This window comes from Lucilia cuprina, chromosome 3 (assembly GCF_022045245.1).
Source record: "Lucilia cuprina isolate Lc7/37 chromosome 3, ASM2204524v1, whole genome shotgun sequence".
NCBI classification, from domain to species: domain Eukaryota; kingdom Metazoa; phylum Arthropoda; class Insecta; order Diptera; family Calliphoridae; genus Lucilia; species Lucilia cuprina.
Genome location: NC_060951.1, coordinates 62612198 through 62635617, shown reverse-complemented (window position 1 = coordinate 62635617; position 23420 = coordinate 62612198). Strand labels below are relative to the sequence as shown.

Here is a 23420-nt window from a genome sequence, read left to right as displayed (position 1 = left end):
TTTGGAGCAAACGTAACATAAAAATTAAAGAAATATTTACAATTTTTTTAAAATCAGCAATTTACAAACAGCTGAAACACGGTCACAATTTCATGTTTTTTTTCGATTGTTTTAATTATTAAAAAAAATATATAAATAAATTTGTTGATTTTTGGTAGTAGTAGGTGGCAGTATTTTTTTGGTTTGGGTTTTAATTGTTTTTTTTTTTTATAATTTGATATGTACAAAAGTTTTACAGAAGGAGGGACATCATGATTGGTTTATTTTTGATTGTTTGTGAATAATTATATTAATAATTTTGAAATGCTTTTTTTAAATTGTTTGTTGGTTTTTTTCTTAATGTGGTCAGTAGCACTTGGTAAATTATTTTGTTGTAAAAAAAGCACTGTTTTAGATTAATTTTTAATAAAAACGCAGCAATTTAAGGAAAAGTTCTAAAACGTATGGTTTAAAGTGAATTTTGTTTTTGGATTAATTTATTGTTTTTTGGTTTTAAAATGATTTCTTAAAATTTTCTTTTTGATCCTATTAAATGCTTCATTTCATTTATAACGCCTGCCATTCCACTTATGTCGCCTATTCTTTCTATACATGTCGGCTATTCATCCTATTTATATCGCCTATTTATCACATTTATGTCTCACATACGACCCTAATAAATGAATTATATATTATTTTGTTCCATAGTTTAAGACATTTTTTTCAAAGCCTTTTAATTACTAAGGTACATTCAATACTTCATTATATGATTTATGCTTTCGAGGATCGCTTCTTAAATCAATTTTTTTAAACTTAATGGTCATTTATAGCGGCCATTTTGTTTGTTCAACATCTGTCAAATTGGTTGACATTTATTTAGTTTAACTTGAGCGGATATATGTTCGGAAAGTAACATCAAAAAATAAAATATCCAATGAAATCTAAGAGTATGCAATGCATCTCGAAATTTCAGAGAATTTGAAACTAGCCTCTTCTTCACGTAGGCCAATTCACGACCATTTACGTCGAGACCTATATATGGATTCTAAAAATCCGAAAACAATTCACATAAGATTCAACAACGTCTAATGTATTCCGAAATATGACAGTTTGGAATGGTTGTTCCATCAGCAGTTAGCGTTATAGATCATCGATAACCACTTGTTTTGGACTTAAGAACCCTTTTGAACGATAAGGCCTATTTCTATATGAAGGAAATGTTGTCGAAGGTGGAACCATACCAATGGACATGAAATAAGTTCCGACGACAATCGGTTCTTCGTACCGAAATGACTTGGAGTTTAGCGAGTAAGAATTCATAACCCAGCCAAACCTACTTTACACGTGTCACTGTTCCAATGAAATCCAAGAGCGTCCAATGCTTGCCAATGTCATTGTCTAGAAAGGATTTCAGTCAGATGCCTACTTCACAATACGATCACCGTTAACGGCGAAAGCAGTGAATCGGCACCTTACTGCTCATAAAACATAGCACATTATGTGCGTGCAAGATCTGAATCTGAGGCGGAGATCTTGAGATTTGATTCTGTTAGTATTTTTCTTCTGGAGTTTTCTTAAGAGCAGATTACAAAGCGAAGCCAGGCTTTTGCGTCGAAATCAATGAAAATTTAAGATTTCGGAACTTTCATTAGACATCGATAAGTCTTTCAAACAAATAAAACAGATCCGATTACTAAAAATAATACGTTTTATAAATAATAGATTTTCAATGAAAGTTTCATTTCTAGGGACTACAAAAGCTCTTTTATGTCTTTAAGAACTTTATTTTTCAAAGGAGGGAGAGGGTTGTATTCTTATATTCCTAAGAGATTTATATTAAAACATAAAAAATCATAAAAACATTAAATTCAATTGTAACAAAAACTCACTTTAAACCTTTTTTGACTGAATTTTTCAAAAACAAATTGTTAATACGAATTAAAATTTCAACAATGAACGATCAAGCAAAACAAATGAACAATTAAGTAAAAAACGAGTTGTAACAAAAATTAACAAAATTTTATAAAACATAGTTTTTTTCTTTTTAACATGCTTCATAAAGGCGTAGATTAGATTGAACGACGTTAAAAAACAGGACATTTGCAGCTAAAACATGTTTATTATTATTATTTGAATTACTTCTACAATTTTAATTAACTCACAATTAATAGTTATAAAAACAGTGTTGCATTTGTTGTTTGTATTTTTGTATACAGTTGGTAATATTTCTACACAGAGTTGCATTTGTTTTATGCTGAAACGTTTTCAAAATGCACGCACGCACACATAGACAGACTCGACGACGACAGTGCCAGCGATAGATATAATGTTGCTCATGTTACTTTTTTATTTTTTTGTCGTCTTGCAGTAAATGTTGTTGATATAGATATAGAGTCCATATAAATAATAAAATCTTGTTGATCACGTAGTGAGTGATTAAGTGAGTAGGGGAGAGGTTGGTCAAACTTATTGCAAGTTGCTTGACGTTGTCGCGTCATATTGTGCTCAATTTTTTTTCAAAATTATTTTCTTGATTTTTTAAGTAAATTTAAATTAAGGCCACAACAATAGTTTTTAAAACTTAAAAAAAACAACAACATGAAGTCCCTCAACTTCCGTTTATAGGCGGGTTTGGTTTTAAAATTTAGTCGTTAAATTTCTTTTTAGTCTTGTAATAAGTCGCACGCGCAAAAAGTAAAATCGTTTTGTTTAAATAATAAAAAAAATGTATAAAAACTATAACTAACTATACAGGATTTTTAGAAGGATAAAAATCAAAAAATAGAGCATTATGATGATGGACCTTAAGAAGAGTTGTTAGAGTAACTGAGTTTTATGTTGATTTCATTTTTAAAATAAACGCTGTGGAATGGCTGCTGCTGTTGTTGTTTATAGAGTTTAGTTTTAAAGCCGGCTTTTAGATTTAAAGAGTTGCCTTCTTCTTTTTTCTATTTACATTTACATTTATATTCTTAGCGTTTTTACGAACCCATCATCAATTGTTCGAAAGCATCCTCCACATTGCTTTCATCCAACAGATTTAGATTAGCTATGTGCGGCATAGTTGCACTGCGTTGCAGACCACCCGGTGCTATGGGTAGATTTGTACCTAATGATTTACGACTGGCAGCCGATACTTTTTCACTGGTTTTAGTGCGATTAATTACCGAACGTTTAGTGGTCTGTTGTTCTACTAGCGTTTCCTGTTGTGTAGGAGATTTTTGTCCCGAGAAATAGGCAGCCACGGTCTTTTGTTTTTCACTGATATCGGTTTTAGTCATGGCAGCTTCATACATTTTGGGTAAAGCCAATGTATGACCTGATTTGGTGCGCCTCAATTCATTGGTGGGACTTTGATTGAATTTCGTTGTATTGGTGGGTACATGTTGGTTTTGTAGCATTACGATTTGATTCCAAGAATCAGATTTACTCAATTTATTCGGTCTAATGGCATGATGTTGTTCTTGACCCATGGTTATACTTTCATCTTCTTGACGTCGGTTCATTGATGTGAAGGCATGTACATTATTAAAGACAATATTTCTAGGTATATAATCATCATCGGGTTGAGGTGTGGCGGGTGTTTCCATAACGGTGGGTTTGTTGTGATTTACAATCTGTTGACTTTTGACCACAGTTTGATTGGTCATCGAGTGTCCATCTTTGCCTTGTATCTTTGTGGAGTGTGTGGCGGTAGATACAACGGTTGAAGATGTTGTAGTATTTGCACTTGGACTCTGATAAGCATTGGGCATATAGTGATGTCTTTGAGGTGGTCCAAACTTTTTAAGTATTGGCTGGTTTTCATCTTTGGGTAGGGAAGATTTCACAATATCGGGTGTGTCTGCAGGAGCAGAGGATTTGTACTCTTGACTGTTTTGGGTCTCATATCGTGCTTGTTTCTCCATTTGATAGTCCAGAGCATTTCCCAAACTCTTGCGTCGTATATCATTCGATATACGTTCGCGCTGTTGATCTAAACGTGTGAGCATTTCTTGAGATATATTTGAATGTTGTGGATTTATAATAGTTTGATCTTTATGTATACTGTGATGATCTTCACTTACTGTCTTACGCATGCTGGCCAAAGATCTTTTCTCTTGCGTTGTTGAGGTTGAACTTGAAGTTGCGGTTTTTGTTGTGGTTTTCGTGTTATGTTTTGGATAATCTGTTGGTTTTTGTGTTATTGGAGGTTTTTGAATTCTTTCAGTAGCTGGGTGTTGGGTTGGTTGTTGCGTTTGTGCTCCATATGATGGTTTTGTGGCTGATTGCTTCTGATTTGTATTGTTTTGGTATTGTTGCTGTTGTTGATGTTGTTGCTGTAGTTGCAATTGTCTTTGAGATTTAGCTTCATACGATGATTTTGTGGTAGGCATTGGAGGACTTGTAGGCAGCTGTGTGGCAGCTGGGGCTCCATAATTTGGCATTGAGGCCTGCTGTTGAGCTGGCATTACCGGCATTTGTCTTTGGGGAGGTGCTTCATATTGAGCAGCAGTCTTTGCGTAATCCGAAGGTGGTGGGTTATAATTAGCATTCTGATTGACATTTGTATAACTTGTTACGACTTGACTACTAAGAGCTTGATATGTTGGCTCTGCCGGTGATGGTGGCAAATGTTTGTGTGGATTTTGATAAGGTGTCGGCATACTTTGATAATTACTTGATTCATCTACCACAATGGGATTCGAAGTCCAACTAGTATTAGGAGATGGTAAATTTTGACTAAATGACATGGAAGCTGTAGTTGAACTACCAGTTGAATTTTCCGATACATTGCGTTGTCTTCTTAAATCCAAACTACTGGGTGGCAACACCTTTTTGTGGCTCATCCGACTGAATTCTTCATCGTCTGTGGTGTCCTCAACGGGGTAAGTAACAACATAAGAGGTTTGTGTTTCACTTACATAAGGCTTAGGTGAGGGCTGTTGTGTTTCTCTCACATAAGGCCTAGGCGAGGGCTGTTGTGTAGCAGTTGTGGCCATAAAGTTGTTCTGATTTTTGTTCGTATTTCTATTTAGATTCTCCATACTCTTATACATACCCAATTGTTTGCGCGGTGCTGGTTGAGGGTATGTGGGAGCAGTTGTTTGTTTTTTGGATTCAGGACTGAAAATTGGCTGACGATTAGCCTCAAATTTATTTATTTCTGGGAACAACGGCTCCACAATGGGTGCCTGATAGGAGCGACCATCTGGGGAGAGGCAAGTTTTTGGTGAAGTCATTGCTTCTGAACGCTTTAGCATGGGAGCCTTTGATTTAGTCATACCATTGGGATTTCCAATGCTCTTCATCGTACTCAAAAGATTTTTAGCTGCCTTTGAATTTTTGCCATACAACTCATCGTCACTAACATGACCCGTGCGACGACCCACAGTTACAGCTGTTTGACTTTGAGGTTTTCCCATCACCCGACTGACTGCATGGTATTCCAACAAATTGCAGTCGGAGTCCAAATCATCATCTGTACAATCGGTTTGTGGCATAGTGTATATGCTGGGACTAGTAGGTGTGCTGTCGGCGGGACTTGCCAAATCAAATTGTCTGGGTAAACGGGGTTGACTAATTGGTTGCTGCTGTAATTGTGGAGGAGCCTGAGGTGGTGGACAGTATGAGGGATTTGATGAGGTCAACACCAATGGCACAGCATGAGGATCTGTAAGAGAATCCTCTCTCGGTCTTTGATATTCGTTATCACTAGAGTTGTTGACTACAGCCGATGGTAGACATGGATAACTTTGATATGTGGTTTTTGGCTTAAGATTGCTGTAAGTAAATGAAATGTTTTGTGGAGGAGGCAAGTAAGCCAAAGGATCTTGTTGTGGTGGCATTTGCCTAACACTATATGGATCACAAGTGTTGGGCAGTGATGGACGTTTTCTAAAATCTTCTGAAATTTGATTGCCATTTGCGGAACGCAATGAATTGTGACGTTGTATAAAAGGTCCGCCACTGTTGATATTGTCATACTTAGAACGTTCCTCAAATCGGTTAGCCTTTGATTTGAAACTGCTGCTATCCACTGTGGGTTTAGAAGCCCAAGGTAAAGCTATTGGTGATCTAGAAGAGGGTGGTGGTGAGGTTATAAACGAATTATCTGGTTTGGTATTGCCATAATGGTTAGGTGAATTGGGTGTTAAACTGTTGCCTTGTCCTCTGGGAGAAGCAGTATTTAGAGACTGCCAAGTACTTGAGTTGCGTGGTAATTGTGGTATTGGCTTGTAAATAGGCTTTGAGGGAGAGTCAACATTATCAATCGGTCTAAATACCGATTGAGGAGCATGTTTGAATTCATTGATGGGTACAGGTTTAGGTACATTCATATTGGCAGCAGCTTGTTGGGCCGCCAATTGTTCTTGCTCCCTTAAAATGGCTGCATGTTGAGCAGCAGCTAACTGATCTTGTTCTCTTCTTTGTCTTTCGAAATGTTCACGCTCAAGGCGTTCCCTCTCCTGCATTTCACGTTGTTGTCTTTGCCTTTCCTGTTTATCACGTTCACGACGCTCAAATTCAAAACGTTCGCGCTCCAATTTTCTTCTACGCTCTTCGGCTTGACGTTCTGCTTCCTGTTGTAATCTCATCGCGATTTGTTGATTTGTTATATAATTTGGTGGCGGAGCAGGAGCTGAGTTATTGACCATAGGCTGGCTAAATAATTTGCTAGATTGATGAGGCTTTGCAGAGGACGAAACATGATGAGGAGCCTGTGGCGGCTTACCGGCTAACCCACCCTCAAAAGTACTCTTAATGGAGCCAAATTTATTTGTCCAGTTTGAAACAGAACGTGAGGTAGTCCAACCTAAACCAGGCTTATCACTTTGCTTATTAATAAAGGCCAAAAATTTGCGATCATTTTCGGTTTTGGGCTCAAAGGGAGGTACAACATTTTGTACACGTTTCTTAACACTTACTTGTACAGCTCGTTTTAGACCCAAATGAGGACCCTTGTCTTCAGCATCCGAGTCGGTATCAAATTCTGAATTATATTTGTGAGTTTTGGCCAAATCAATGGTATTGGCACGTTTCATTAAATGCTTTTTATTCGTAAACCTAGAAAATTTCGAACTATCATCGGGTGGACTGGATGGTTTGACCATCTGTTGTGATTGCTTGGGTTCTTCGTGCTGTCTATAAACTGTGGGATTTTCAAAGGTAACCGAATATTCACCCGAAAGAGGACGACGCTTACCATTGTTAACCGTTAATCTGTTGGTATATGAAGGTTCTTCGGGTACAAATTGTTTTGGTCTTTGCAAAACTGGGGTAGATGATTGCGTTAATATTGCTCCCGAAGAGGCATTTTTCTCTAATGGATACCACTGAGGCGGAGAATTGTTGGGTACACTATTGGCTTCGGGCGTAGTACTTTGGGAAATACTACCCATAATCTGCATATCTTCCATATAACGCCTAGCATCGGCCAATTCTTCACGACTAACACCCACCGTATGTCGATTTACACGATTTCTGCGTTTAGCAAAGCGAGAACGGTTCGAACGATGAGCATCTGCCTCCGGCGAGGAAGTTTCGCCATAGATACCCTCATTGCCGTCCAATTCCGACATGGCGGCAGCTATTTCGGCTAATTTTTCAGGAGAAGTTAATCCGGCACGCAAACGAGCCACCAAAGCCAATAGGGCCTTGCGTTTTTCAGTATCTACCGATATATCTTTGCCTTCCTTAAGCGAATTCTCTAAACGACTTAAAGCACAGGTAACGTCTTCTATAATATTCGAATCGCTTTGGATTTGCAATTGATCACGCAGACCAGCCGCTATTAAGCGTAAATCTTCCCCACTCTCAGTACCAGAATCTTCTTTTTGAGGCACACCTAATCTATCTACTTGTCTGGGACTATCATTACTACCTACGACTACTGAGCTACCACCTAAACTACTACTATCATTGTTATTATTATTAACATTTGGACTTGTATTGCTATTGTTGTTGTTGTTGCTATTCATTTGGCGAGAACTAGAATTCTTATTAAGGGTTTTATTGCTAATTGAGGTAGAGTCTGCCCTGCCTGCAGTCTGTACAGTCACAATTGGATTTTGACTGGATGTTGGCGCAGTAGAGGTTGTTTTTTGTGTTTTATTACTTTTATTATTATTACTGTTTGGAGCGTGCATGCTACTACTTTCACTAACAGTGATTTTACTATTGCTACTTGTTTGTGCCGACTTCAGTTTTTGGCTGTTTGTTGTTGACTGATTGCTATGGCTATTGCCCTCTTGTCTTGGCATAGTTTGTGGCGTTTTTTGTTTATCATGCACCGTGGGCTTTAAGGACTCACCCTTTTCAGAGCTATCGGTTTTATCGTCGTCGTCGTTTTTGCTAGCAGCTGAAGATTCCTCTTCTACAACTTCCTCAACTGTTTCAGTTGTGATACTGGTGGTTGTAGTTTGAGTGGTAGTTTCCTCAACCTGCTCTGTATGGGTTTCCTGTTTAGTGCTGGAAATTTCTAACTTTTCTATAACGCTTAGAGATTCTTCAGCTGTTTTGGTTACAGCAGCTTCCGAAGTTGGCTTTTCTTGATCTTTTTTTGTCTTTTCGGCAACAACGACTTTATTTAGTTTATCGCTTTGTTTCTTATCATCAACTTCTGATTCCGCTTCACTATAATCGGTGACCTCTTCGATAATTTCTTCGTATTCGCTGGCACTACTCTCCTCTTCTCCAGGAACATTAGCTGCTGCTTTTACTTCTTTTTCATCGCCGCTAGTAGGGCTTTTCTTTGTTTCTAAAGGGGGGAGGGGAAATTCGATAAATGTTGCAGTTTTTAAAAAAGACTTTATGAACAGAAGAAGCAAAAAAACTATAAAAACAATGGCGGGAGAATGATATAGTACAAAAGACACAATACGTCCAATAACTGTGATACAATTTACTATTAACGGCAGTCCTAAAGCCATTATCCTTATGAAAAGGACAACAAGAACAACAACAAAAAATATCAATAATACGAACGATTATGATGATTTAGAATAAATATTTTACACGAATCAAACAAAGTGAGAAAGGACTGGCTAAATGAGTTTGGAAATTTGCTTTCGAGTGAGATGAGACAGAACAGAACAGAATTTCGAATTTAATTTCAAATTTCAATTGATGAGACATTAACATGTTTTACTATGAATGCTTACATCACTTTCCTGCTATAAATTTCTTTCTCTCTCTCTGTCTTTCTACGTTTAAATACCTAGTAAATAAACATTTAAGGATTTTTCTTTCAGTGTTTAACAAATCCAATTTAAAATATTTGTTTTGTTTTCATTTCATTTTACGAATTGTTTGGTTTAGCTAAAATTTCATATCTAGAATAAAGTAAATATAAAATATTTATAATGATTATAATAAAAGTATAATTATTATGCATAATAAATAACAATTACTAAATAAACAAATATAAAATTAAGTTAAAATTTATATATTACTCCATGTGTGTGGAAAAATGTGTTTTTTTAAATAAATGTACTTTTTATTAAAGAATAAAAAATTAATCAAATTTGAAACCATTATATTTTACAAGAAAACAAATGAACTTTGAACTCTTGACGTTATTGTTGTGTAAATGAAGGAAAAACAATTTATAATTGTTATTTTTCTATTTTTAAATTAAACCTGTAAACAAAAGTAAACATTTGGTAAACATTATTTACGCATTTTCTCTTTTCTTGGTTTCAATGCCCCTGATGACTTGAGTTTAAGAGCGAGGGGATTGTTTTTGAAAGATTTTTTATGTTTTCTTTGTAAGTAACCAATGCGCAAAAGAAAAAATCAATTTTTAACGCATCATTCAAGATGACAAATTCTCACAGATTTCTTTTGTCAGGGGGACAGACATATCCATTGATTAATTTAATATCGTAATAAAAAGCACACCACCATTTGTGTTTTTTTTAATTGTGGCGGGGTTTTTTTCTTTGTTGTGATTTTTTTGTTTTTTATTTTGAAATACCTTCACGGTCAGCCATAAGTTCCCTCAAACGTGATCGTATTTTACGACGTTCTTCGTATGTTCTAGCCTGTTCCAACTGTAACAAAGAAAGAAAAAGAATTTAAGAGAATTTATACATTATTAAAGAATTGATTTCTTTTGATTTTCAGCAAATTAAAGAGATCTGTGTAATCTGCCTATAGACAAAACTATCGTGTATAGACTCTACTATAGTTTGGTCTATACACTTGTCTCCTTTTTGGCTTATAAACTCGACTATAGTCTGGTCATAGAATCGACTGTATACTTGACTAAATATCATAGACTATACTATAGTCAAGTTTGTAATATGTCTATGGAATCGACTATAGTCTGTCTATAGACTCCACTGTAGTCTGTCTATAGACTCGACTATAGTTTGTCCATAGACTCGAATATAGTCTGTCTAAAAACTCTACTATAGTCTGCCTATAGCCTCGAATGCAGTCTCGACTGTATAATCTTTCTATACACTCGAGTATAGTCTATCTATAGACTCGATTTCTTCGACGTAATTTTATATCCAAAAGAAGAACGTTGTCTTCGCCAACTGTGTCAGTACTTTGCATTACACTGAATATTCATATATATTACGAAATATTTTCGTACTTATTACAAAGAATTTCGTACAATGTACGAAATTTTTCTTATACATTTATTTTGTACATATTACGAAACAATTTTCTAAATACTCACCAATTCTTTTAAGATTTCTTCGTCCCAAATCTCCTCTATATCACAAGTTGTATAAGTAACTGGTGTAGAAGAGCTTCCAGATTTAATCGTTTTCGTTATACGTGTAGTTTTTACCTAAAAAAAAAGCAAATACATTTTTATTAAATTAATATAAAATTTAAAAAAAAAATAATTAAAAATAAATTATAAAAATATTAAACAAATCTTAACAATTAAATCAAAAACATTTAAAACAACAAAAACAATTTCTTATAAATTGCTTAAATTTTTTTATTGTCATTTCGATTAATTGCTGAAATACTATGTACATTAAAATCTTTACAACAAAAAAAATGACGTAGACAATTTATCTTGTCTTGTCTCATTTCTACTTGTACACTATTTACGTACACTTTGTTGTAAGTGTAGTCTGTAGTTGTTACGGAGGAGGAAGTTAGTTGTTGCTTGCCAAATGTTCATATTGTTTAAATACAATCACATTAAATTGTAGATACAACAAATACATATTTTTAACAACAGATAGGTGTTCAATTGGCACTGAATCGAGGGTGCCACATTTTATTAAATAAATCATTGTGTCAAAGAATAGTTTTCTTTAAACGTCGTAAACAAAATGATTAATGCTTGTAAAGTGAAGAAAAATAATGTTTAGGGAGGGATCGAGGAGAAGTAGTAGTTTTCGTATTTCCAAAAATAAATTTCAGAATAATATATTTAAAAATACTTATTGCAATATTTGTTATTACAAGTGATAATATTTTTATTCTTAATGTCTATATTAAGGGTATTCAAAATAATTCTGTTAAACAATTAATGTAATAGACACATGTAAAGGGGGCAAAATATTGTGGCTCTCCTTCAATTTGAAAAGCACAAGACTCCTTATAAACCGCAGTAGACGGGATATATCGAGATTGATAGCATTAATAACAGGACACTGGGTGCTAGGCAGACATGCAAGACGGCTTGGACTATCCTTCAACAAAATACGATCTTCCATCTTCTCTGCGCATGCCCGTTAAAAGAAATCGTTTTCTTGGCAGGTACTTCAAATCTAACCTTGGTGAGATATCTGGATTTAAGCTTAATGATAGTCTGAGATTTCTTACTGGTACAGGCTGGATATAATGTTCACGAGATTTTTGATCAATAGAAGAACAAGACAAAGTAAGATTGATCGTTAAATTTTCAAGGTTAAGTGCTTTAAGATTGATCATTCGCTAAGGAAACTTATTTCAGAAATAATTTACTAATTGAATAATTCATTTCAACTATAAAAGTAATCACTTTTTATTCTCAATAAAAAATAACATTCAACAAAAACTTTGAAATTTCTTTATATCATGATATAACATATTGTAGATTTGGTCTATCGGCCAAATATTATCTCTACCGCAATACTCTATTGATGAAGAAAATTTTAAACGTAAATTCATTTGGATTGGTCATTTGCCGACTTCAGAAATATTTCACAAAGTAAAATATTAATTTAAATTATAAAAGTAATAAATTTTTATTCTCAATAAATAAATAGTTTTCAAATGAGGTTTAATCATTCTTATATCTTGGTTTCATACTGACTGCAGATGGCCTGTTAGACTCCAACTATCTCTACCGGAAAAACTTTTACGCAGAAGAAGACAAAACACGATTAATAGTTTTGTGATAGGTCAATCGTCGAGAAACCTTATTTCAGAAATAACTTACAAAGTATTGGAGTGAAGCCTCCAAAGCACAAAATGGAGAGGGTGTCCCAAGAACACTTAAAGAAAGACAGTACAAGGAGAACAAATTAAGATAAAGGAATTAATGAATATAAAAAGCGACTTTACGGCCAACGGCGAGCTCGACAGAACCATGATTATGTACTTTTTATAGGAATAATCGGAACTCATAACTTTGGAATAAAATGGTTTCAGGAAAATCACACAGTTTGCCACAGAGTATCGAACAATAGAGTGCTTGGGCTCTACTGAGTTCGGTAATCATCTTCTCAGCCTCTAAATGCCGTAGCGGAGACAGCCGGGTCAGACAAATGAATTAAAAATTTATTTAAATATAAATAAACATTTGAACTACACTTTACAATTTGGAGACGTAAATTACAATCACAACTCTTGCAGATATGCTACATAGAATAATTGTTGTTATTATTTAAATATATTTAGACTAATAAAGAGCTAACGAGATTTTAATGAACAATTTACTAAAAGAATATTTTCAAATAAAATATTAAAGTATTTTAAGTTTTTTTTTTTCACAAAATAATTGCAATTAAAATTCTTGCCAAAATTGTTTTGTTTCATTGAAATTTTATTTCTTGAAATTGTTGCAGCAAAAAAAAAATAAAACTAATAATGACAATTTGTCATAAATTTTTGTCTTAAATAATTGTTTATTTTAATTATTTTAACAGGAAAAACATGATTATTTAAAAATGTTCAAATTTGTATTCTAATTGTATTTTTAAATCTTGGGCACTTAAATATTATTCATTCCACTCAAACGCATTTTTGATGTTTAACATTAGAGTGACAAAAAGATAACAGCTGATTTTGTTGAACATTATTTTTAGAGATAACTAATCATGGGAGATAAGTCTTATGTATTTACTTTACGAATTTATGAAGATTAAAAAGATATTTTAAAAAGAATTTACCCTGTAGTGTTTACAAATGGATGTGTTTTTTAAAGAAAGTCTTTATTTACGCAAGAATATACGAGTATCAATTTCAGAGAAACACAATCCATTGTAGTATCGATAGAACAGTAAAATATACCTCACGTTAAGGCTCTAGTGCATCAGTACCCTATTGTCATCGAAAATTACCTTCGCACTCTTCTATACGTGGTCAAATAGCTCCAAAATAGACTTCGAAGCTCCGACCCATATATGAGAGTTATATTCCATTTTATGTCGGATATAAGTGGTGTAAAAACCATAAATGTTTCTTTCGAAATTTGAAAAATGTGTTTAGCCGATATCGCACTGTATTTTCATGTCCAAAACATCAATTTTCGATTCCTTCCAAGCGTTTTTGATCTAGATATCTCACTAATATTAGTTATGAAGTAACTGCCAAAGAAGCAGTTTCTCTTTAAGGCTAGAAAGCAAGGCACTCAAAGAGAATATGGACGACCGTTTCTTTCTTTTCCCAGTCTTTGCAACTGGAACAATGATCGTCCCTTGCATGTCTGCCTATCACTCCGTGACCTGTTATTACGGCTATCAGTCTCGATATATCCCTCGGTTCTTATGCGATACAATAACTTGGCCCCTTTACATGTGTCTAGGTTATTTCACCTATTTTCAGACTGCTCTTGAGTTTCTACTGAAACGGCGTTGAAAATATCAAAAGCAACCAAGGTACGGGGCCATAAATTAATCTTATAGTGCGATCTATAAGAAAGCTCGAAAAAAAATCGAGACAAATTATTAACGATATCAAATTAAATTAGTAAGTTAATGCTACGTTCACACCTATCATATATTCGATGAAAAAGATGTAAATTTTTAATGCTTTTAATCTTTTATGATTTTTGTAATTCCAAATAATATCGAAACAGATAATAAGCATGTTCTAAAGTAATAACTTTAAAAATATATAATTTTTATGTAAATAAATATAAAGAAATCAAAATGTGAATCTGACCGGTGTGAACGTAGCATTAAAATCATTTATTACTGGATTTCATTTGATTCCACTTTCAAAAAACTTCTACTGAATTCGATTTTAAAATAAATTGATTTTTAATATTTTAACAATTTCCGATTAAAATTTATTTAATTTCACAATTTTCTCATTCTCAACAAATCGATTAATATTTAAAAACAAAAGATTTCACACGAAAATTATCTATTGAAAAGGGAACAACAACAAAGACAATGTGCCATTTTTAAAAAAATATTTGCTTGACGTGAATGTGCTGTTTTTTCGAAATTATTATTTTGGAACGAAGAAACAAATTTAAATTTAGAAAACTACGTAAATCAAACATAAAAGTATGTGGAAAAAAAAAGAAACAAAATCAAATACTTAAAGACATGCGGTTGGTTTGTTGTTTCCTTCTCCTCGTGTTGTATACAAAATAAATTTTAATTTTTTTTAAATTTAAACAAATTTAATAAAAAATTTTAAAAATACTCATATCATGTACAAAAAAACACATTTCAATACTTTTTTTTGTTTATTCAAAATTATTTACCAACTCTTTTTTTTTGTTCGTTTTCTTTCTACGCCAAACAAAAACTAAAATTATACCTGCATGTAAATAAACTTTGGCACAAGTATAAATTAAATTTAAATAAATAAATAGAAAAAAAACAATAACTACAAATTTTCAGTTGTTTGAATTGCAGACTCACACTATTTTATACGAAAAAAAATTTTTTCGAAAAATATAATTTTAGAAAGTTATTTAGGGCTTCGTTGTCTGTATGTCTGTCTGTCTGTCTGTCTATTACGAATAGACAAATTCAAATTTTAACACATACAAATAATGCAGTTTTTGCTTCAATATGTTTATTTTTGTCTATTTCCAATTACTCCTTGTTCTTTTCTTTATTATTATTGTTGTTGTAGTTGTTGCTGTTGTGCTATTTCCCATTTAGTAGTGGAAGTAAAATAGAGTGAATATTTAAAATTTAATTTTATACGTTAAAAGAATTTTCAATTTCTAAATTGTTCCGATTTTTTAAGTATTCACACACACACCTCTATAAATATGTATGTCTAGGAGTTGTTGCTGCCACAACAGCAACACCTCTAGGGTAAAAAAAGATGTGTTGAATGCACGCACTTATACATACATGTGTAAATAGATTAGATATTCATTGTATGATTTTAACGGTAAACTAACTGATTGATGTTCTTGTTTGTATTTTAAATTGCTCTCTTTAAATTTTATTCCCCATCAACTGTTGTTGTTAGTGTTGTCAATTGTTTTGTTTTGAAATTACGTGATTATTTTGTCTAATTAAGAATCTATAGTTAATGATCAGTTTAGATTTTGAATCTTATTAACAAAGAAAGATTTAAAAAGTAAAAGTAGTTTGCTAAAAATCCTACGTTTGTTGTCATTTTAGTGGAAAGATTTTGAAATACTTTTTTGCGACATGAGGTTTTATTACCGCATTCGTGATCAAGTGAAATTTGCTTATAGTTTAAAGGGCGTTTAATATCGAATTTAAAATCTACTACACGTTTGTTTAGTCGCCTTGCAGTTTGGACTGACGTTTCCGGATAAACTAACAAACTACCACTTAAGAGTTTTCTCTAGTCACCCGAAGACCAAGGATCACCTAGTTTTTGTGCTAAAAGGACGAAATTTTAAAGATACAGAAAGTAGTCCAAAACAGTCAATACAAATAAATGAACCTTCTAACTGTAGTCTACTTTCTAGATTACTTGTCAACAGTAAAGTCATGACTACATACTTCATACATTGATATCACTGTGAAATACTGTTATTTTCATGAAAAACATTGAACAAGAGGTTTATTACATGTGTTTGTTTTAGGAAGACAAGATTATAAAGATACTGGAGGAAAAGATAGTCCTACTTTCTAGATTACTTGTCAACAGTAAAGTCATGACTCCGGTCATAATATGGTTTTGAAATATAGGTTTTGGAAATTTTATAGAAATTGTTAATCTGAAAGAATATCCCAAACTTCAAGTCGATATGATATAAAGATCTCAAGATATATTTTTTCGGAAAAGAAAAACAAACTCGAGTATTGACATAACGGTTAAATATGACCAGACATTAAGATGACAGGTTAAGAGGAATTGATATTTGTACCAATTTAAACAGTTGGTAGTTTGCTAGTTGCGGGTCGATTTCTTCCAAATAGTAAGGGCTTACTCTGTAATTCGATTTGAAAGAAACAAATTTTCGAATTTATATGTTAAATAAATTTGTCCAATTCACAATCGATGTCGTATCGTTGGTTGGTTTGTCGCATTATAAAGGGTGTATGGTTATAGTCAACCCCCTCTGTACCTTAAGTTAGTTTATATGTAATTTGTAATTATATTGTAATGGAGATCATTAATACAAAAATAAGCTAAATTTTCTGAACCTGGCGTTTAAGTATAAAATCTCTGCACCTTACACTGTAGGACGTCTTTAAAGCATACTACATTTTTCAAGAATTTAAAATGTGATACAAATAATCTAAAATTAGAAGATATTCTATTCTAATGCAATTCCATACAAAAAGTGTCACAGAGTAGCAGTTCGACAAATCCAAAAAAGACAGTTATTACCACCTGATTTGCTATATTTTGTCTTTCGTCAATGATGTACTCTTTGTAAACGCGGATAAAGACAATCGTCTCTTTAGTGCCCCCCTTGTAAACGAAAGAGTGGACACTTTAAAAACAAACTTCTCTTCGTAAATCTATGGCTAAAGGTAACTCTAAATGGTAATTTGAGATCAAACTGTTGAGAGCATACCGACGGAATTTATTACTGGTCCGAAGGTCATAGGATCGATTGCAATTTTATATGAAGTGTCACAGTCCAGCAATTCGACAAAGAGTCAATGCATTCGAAAAAGCATTTGTTTTCCATTTATGTCTAACCACCTGGTTGGCTCTATTTCGTCTTTCATCACGGATGTACTCTTTGCAAACGAAGGTGAAAATAGTTGTCACTATAGTGCCCCCTTTTTAATCGAGAGAGAGAGAGAGAGAGAGAGAGTGGACATTTGAAAAACGAACTAAAGCTTTTTGTTGTCTCTTTGTAATCTATGAGGTGACGATTGACTTCTTCGTAGTAGAAGCTCATGTTAAAATAGTTAGTCACATGAACACTTTAGTTGGCTAGAGATAACCTTAATGGCAAGTTTAATAGGTAGGTAGTTTATTAGGTATAGGTTCTATTTCCACCAGAGACTGATAGAAATGCGCATAGCAATCCCGCTAGTGAACAATACAGTTATAAATGAAAAGAGTCACGCCCCGGCAGTTTGACCAATGGTCAATTCAAAAAAGACAGGGTTTTCCATTTACGCTAACCAAATGGTTGGCTCTATTTCGTTGTTCGTCACGAATATACTCTTTGTAAACGAAGGTGAAGACAATTGTCACTTTAGTGTCCTCTTTTAAGCGAGAAAGTGGCCATATGAAAAACAAACTTAAGCTTTTTGCTGTCTTTTCGTAATCTGTGGAGTAACGTGTGACTTCTTCGTAGTAGAAGCACGTGTTAAAGTAGCTAGTCACCTGTACACTCTAGTTGGTTAGGGGTAACCTTAATGGGAAGTTCGGGACTTTCTGACCGATGGAAATTATTACCCGTTCGAAGGTCATGAGTTCGATTTCCACCATAGACTGTAATAGGCTAGTGAACAATAGAATTTTATATGACAAGTGTCACGGCCCGGTAATTTGATAAAGACTCAAGGTATTCGATGCATTTCATTTACGTCTAATCATCGTCACGGATGTACTCATTGTAAACGAGGTTGAAGACAAGCGTCACTTTACTGCCCACTTTGTTAGCAAGAGAGTGGACATGAAAAATAAACTTAAGATTTTTGCGGTCTCTTTGTAATCTATGAGATGACGATTGACTTTCTTATACGATAGGTAGTTAGGGATTTTCCGACCGAATTGCTGGAAGTAACCATGAACATATCCACGGAATTTATGACCGGTTCGATTCAAATCAGAGACGGTGGTATGTAGGCACCAACAATCATTCTAGTGACTTAGTTGTATTACTAACTAAATATTTTGCCCTATTGCCCTTTTTAGATGATTTAAAAAATGCTTTAAAAAAACGCTAAATTGTCTTTACTATTTAAGTATATTTAAAATTTTTTATAAATTATGGTTTATTTTTTGGCTTCGAAAAAACGCAGGAAAAAAATTCTATATAAAATTTTATATTTTATGTTTATTTTTCTTTTTTTCCGAAATTCAAATATTTATATTGGACTCTTTTTATTTGAATGTTTTTTTCTGTTTTTCTCTCATGTGTATATAAAAATAGTGAACGAATAGTCTATTTTTAACAAAAATTTCGTGGACGTTTGGTTTTGCTTTGCTGGTCTTTAAAAATGTTGCTGATGTTGTGTTTTTTTTTTCATTTATTGTGTTTTTTTATTTAGCTTTATTATTTATTTATATTATTTTTATTTTCGCTTTTAAATTAAAAAAACAACACAAATAAATAATTAACAGAAAATTTTTGAAAATCAAGAGAAATATTGAAAGAAAAAAAAAATAAATAAATAACGTTTAAACATAAAGCAATCAGGTGTATGTACTCAGTATATTTTGCACATTATTTAATTTTAAATCGTTTTTATTTTTTTTATAATTTATTTTGTGCTTTTTTTTTTTTTTTGTTTTAATACTATTATTAGTTTGGCTGCAACAACAATGACAAGAACAAGTAGAAAATCGTATATTTCAAAATTTTACCAAATATAGTAAAAGAAAATGGAATAATATTTTCATTTAAATGTGTTTGTGTGTATGAGTATTGAGTATGAAAAAAAATATTGAAAAAAAATGCTTACACTTTTATTTTATTCGGCTTTTTATTTTATATACAATTTTTAAAATATATAAAATTGTATTTAATAAATAATTGCTGTTGTTGTTTAAGGGATTTCTTTTAAGATTTTCAATTATATATATTTTTTATTTAGGAATATATATAAAAAGTTTTTTTTGTTGATTTATTACTTTTATAAAATGAGTAGACACCAGAAACTAAAAATCGTTTAAATTTTTTTTTTTTTTTTTTGGAATTTACTATTTTTTTTTTCAAAAAAAATTTCTTCAACCGTTATATAAAGATTTCTGTTTAAATTTTCAATATTTCTTTTTTTTTATTCCAATATGTATATATTATTTTGGAATATTCCGTTATAAATTTTTCTATATATACATTTATCTATATACTAAAATCAAAAAGTAGTTGTAGTAGTAGTAGTAGTAGAGCGCAGTTGTATTTTATTAAGAGTAGTCGCACTGTAATTTAAATTTTCTTTTTTGGTTTTTCTTAAATTTTTGTTGTTTATTTGTGTTGAATACAAAAATGACAAGTGATCTTTAGCGAGTCTAGGTGTGTACTGATTTGAAAAATTTTTACTTTTTCAAAATCATACTAAAATATCTGCGTACGTTTCTTTTTTTTTTTGTTGTGTTCTATGCGCCACAGAGAAAAAACTCTCACTTTTGCTATTAGAATTTTCCGAAAACAAAAGAGAATAAATTGTAAATAAAAAAAAGAAAAAACTAAAGAATTTTTGTCTTCCAAACAAGGCCTTTTAGTGACAATCACCTTGTCTTGAAATCCTTGTAAAATAAAGTTTTCTTTTTTGTCTTTTCATCTTATGTTAATATTACGCAAAGGATTCTCTTTAAATTATTAAAGTTTTTATAAAAATTTAAAAACATTATGTGTATTTCATCTGTAATTATTTCTTTTATTTCTGACAGTGTACAGAGAAAACAGAAAATGTTTTGTAATTAATGTTTAGTTTAATTGCTGTTATTGTGTTTTTGCTGTAGCGTCAGCATAACACGTAATATGACAAACTAAAACTTAACAGCTGTTTTGCTTAGACTAAAAACTTTTTAAAAGGCTTTGGCCAACTTAATAAAGACATGCAAATTTTGAACATAAATATATTAATGTATAAATTGTTAAACATCGATTAAAGAATTTGAACGTCAGTCCCAAAGGGTTAATTTTTTCGAATTTCAAAGTGTTAAACATCGATTACAATCGCCAGTCCCAGAGGGTTAATTTTTTCGTTTTTTTTTTTTTTTTTTTGTAAAAAACATGAAAATCAGATTTTTAGAGAAAAATCTCATTTTTAGTCAAAAGGTAAATTTTGGGTTAAAATTTAACATTTACTAAAATTATTTGCACATAGAAGTCGGGAAAATTTTTTAGTGAAAAGTCAGAATTTTTAGCTTATAGGTTTAGATAAGAAGGGTAACCACTCGAACAAGTTAAAATGGCTCAAGTGGGTCTGTCTGATTTCGGTCGCGTTTTGATGTTCTACTAGTCTTAGGAGTATTTTCTATAAATAAACAACTCACTACTTCCAGAGTTAAACCAATAAGTTCAATTCACGAATTTTGGGATATTCTTTAAATTCATCCTCCACACAATAGAGAACATCAGGTCTAAAATTCCCATTAAATGTCGGGCAGTAACAGAGTAGATAAGTAATGAGTCTCCTTCTTCTCATTGTGACAACTTCTGCAGTATTCATTTTACTGGATACCCTTTGTTCCCTCTCAAAGTTTAACAATAAACTAAACATACTTAGGGGCATCATATACAGGCCAAGTTTACCTTGATGTTAGACAGTTAGTTCATATTGAACAAGAACCTTACAGTTAGGGAAATACCAGTGAAGACGTCGATATCATTGTCCCCGTTATCCCAGAATGTCTCGCTATATCATTAAGATATACCCGACATTCTTCGGTTAACCTAGATGTCGTAAAGACATCCGCTAGGTGTTTGATTGCAACTTTGTATACGCGTATATCCCTCGTTATTTGATAAAGCCTCAGCCAATTTACCACTCGTTTTTTTAGCAGATATCTCTGCCTGTGGAATGTTATAATAGTTAGGTAGCCTACATAAAGATTTGGTTCCAAATTTTTTTAATGTAGACACCAGCACCCACCCTATTGCTTCTTTTAGTTAGAGTTCCTGTCTGAAATCAGAATCGAGAATCATTTTTCGAAGTGGGTTTTAGTAACGCAATCAAATTTTAATAAAAACGTCGACGTTTATTTAAGTGAAATATTGATTTTTTTAGTGAAATAGGGCGATATCAGCTGATAAATTTCTAAATTTAAAACCATATTGGTTTGTAAATAAGCTCTAACCAAATGCTCTACCAGAGGTAATGTTTACATCATATAGGTACCAGCTCTAATAGAGCTCGAGGTAGTTAACCTGATGAACGCAGGATCATTTAAAGCAACGAGGGCAGAATTTAAAAAAAATATAGGTGAGAAAAACCCATAAGACCTCTTGAAATAAAACAGTATGTAGAACCACAAAGATCATATTCAGACGAATGTAGAGCATGTAGAGAGGACAGTGAAACTCTGGAGCAGTTTCTTTGTCATTGTCAGGCTAGAGCGGAAATTGGATCAAAATGTCTTAGGAATGATATTATTTTGTATAGAACATCTCTTACGAACACTGATTGGAAAATTCTTAGAAATTACGTTCAGGAAACTGAGATTTTAAACAACGGACGAAAATACATTCAGAGAACAGGACCGATCGATACGTCAACTTAACCTTAAGAGCCGAATACCCGTCACTCAACAACATAATGCAGTCATGAACCTTGTTCATTGTCTTTGAAAACAATATGCCACATAAGCGTCATTACTTAAGACAATGTTGAGATTCAAGTACGCCCGTAATGTTAGCAAAAGAGTAGATTTCAGATTAGTTTGGTGTAATCAATATTTGGATTACGAGGTTCTCACCTAGGACATTGTAATGCTAAATGGAGCATGCTATTTTTCATATATAAAGATTTGTTTTGAACTAGAACTTTCGGTGTTACTCTTTACTCGCGTGTAGGGGGAATAGTCTAAATTTTTGTAGGGATATATGGATTTAATTTAAGAACGAAATAAAAAGTAGTCAGGCCACAAAACAAAATTCTTGATATACACGACGTATGTATGTAAGTAAGTTGTATATGTATATGACTTATTATTATAATTTTTACTGATATCAAATATCCAAAATGGCATAATTTTTATTATTCTCATTTACTTTTAAAACTATTTATGTATGTAAATAGTATGAATGAATGTATGTAATATTTTTGCTTAAATTTAATTTAATACCTCGTTTTTTGCATTATTATCGCCATCATTATTATCATCATCATCACTGAAATTGCTGCTGGTCGTTGTTGTCGTTATAATTTTCGATTGACGATTCGAACCGGCCGGTAATGATGACTCAACGCCCTTCATTATAATACTAGCACCCAAAAATTTATTCAATAAAGCTCTGGCCTCTTGATCCTCGGCTGTATCACCCTCTTCAACAACTGCATATATTAAAACATAAAATAAACAAAAAAAATAAACGGAAATGAATCATTTGTATTTAATAAACAATTATAGTCTTTATTTAAATTTTTTAAAATTCTTACCATTATCAGCATTACGCATGCGTTCCAAACAATCGGAAACATTTGTTATGACTTTCTCCTCGCCCTGTGTATTGAGGAAGGAACGCGTGGCCATTGAAGACGAGGAAGTTGAGGTTACTTTTTTAAATTCCCTTTGAGTCTTTATCGAATCACATTCACTTTCGCTTTCGGTTATAAAACGACCTGAGTGGCGACTAGCTACTTCCTCGACTTCATATTCGTGTTCGGCATCATCCGAGTCGGCCAAAACGCTACTGGTGTGTTGTTGTACTCGTGTAGTTTTATAAGATTCTGTAAGATAAATTAATAAAGTTAAAATTTGTTTAAACTGCCTCGAAATCTCAAAAAACTTACCAAAATTATCACTTTCATTTTCCGCATCTCGACTATTTTTACGTGAATTAGTTCTCAAAATTAAACCAGCCTTGGGATAATTATTGGATTTTTCCGTTACAGTTGAGGAAGCCTCTCGCTGTATGAATTTTTCACTCATTTCTTTAACTGAACCACGACGCACATATTTGCTAGTAGAATCAAGAAAATCATCTTCAGGACTAGATCTTACAGCGGGCAAACCTTTGGACTGTAGCATAC

General features: G+C 32.8%; 1 protein-coding gene across 5 annotated transcripts in view; it reads right to left on the bottom strand.

The window, feature by feature from the left end:
* LOC111679426 (titin) overlaps positions 1-23420 on the bottom strand; it is a 77207-nt gene that overhangs the window by 6123 nt on the left and 47664 nt on the right. For 2 of the 5 annotated variants that reach the window (XM_046946973.1, XM_046946974.1), the window contains 6 exons: positions 23181-23409; positions 22827-23117; positions 22513-22721; positions 10652-10765; positions 9938-10013; positions 2142-8719 (listed from right to left, as the gene is read on the bottom strand). In XM_046946973.1, coding sequence (XP_046802929.1) covers positions 2961-8719; positions 9938-10013; positions 10652-10765; positions 22513-22721; positions 22827-23117; positions 23181-23409 — 6678 coding nt within the window. In that variant the 3' untranslated portion in view covers positions 2142-2960. Of the gene's footprint in view, positions 1-2141; positions 8720-9937; positions 10014-10651; positions 10766-22512; positions 22722-22826; positions 23118-23180; positions 23410-23420 lie in introns of those variants that run through there. The other 3 variants (XM_046946975.1, XM_046946978.1, XM_046946977.1) reach the window with 3 other exon arrangements.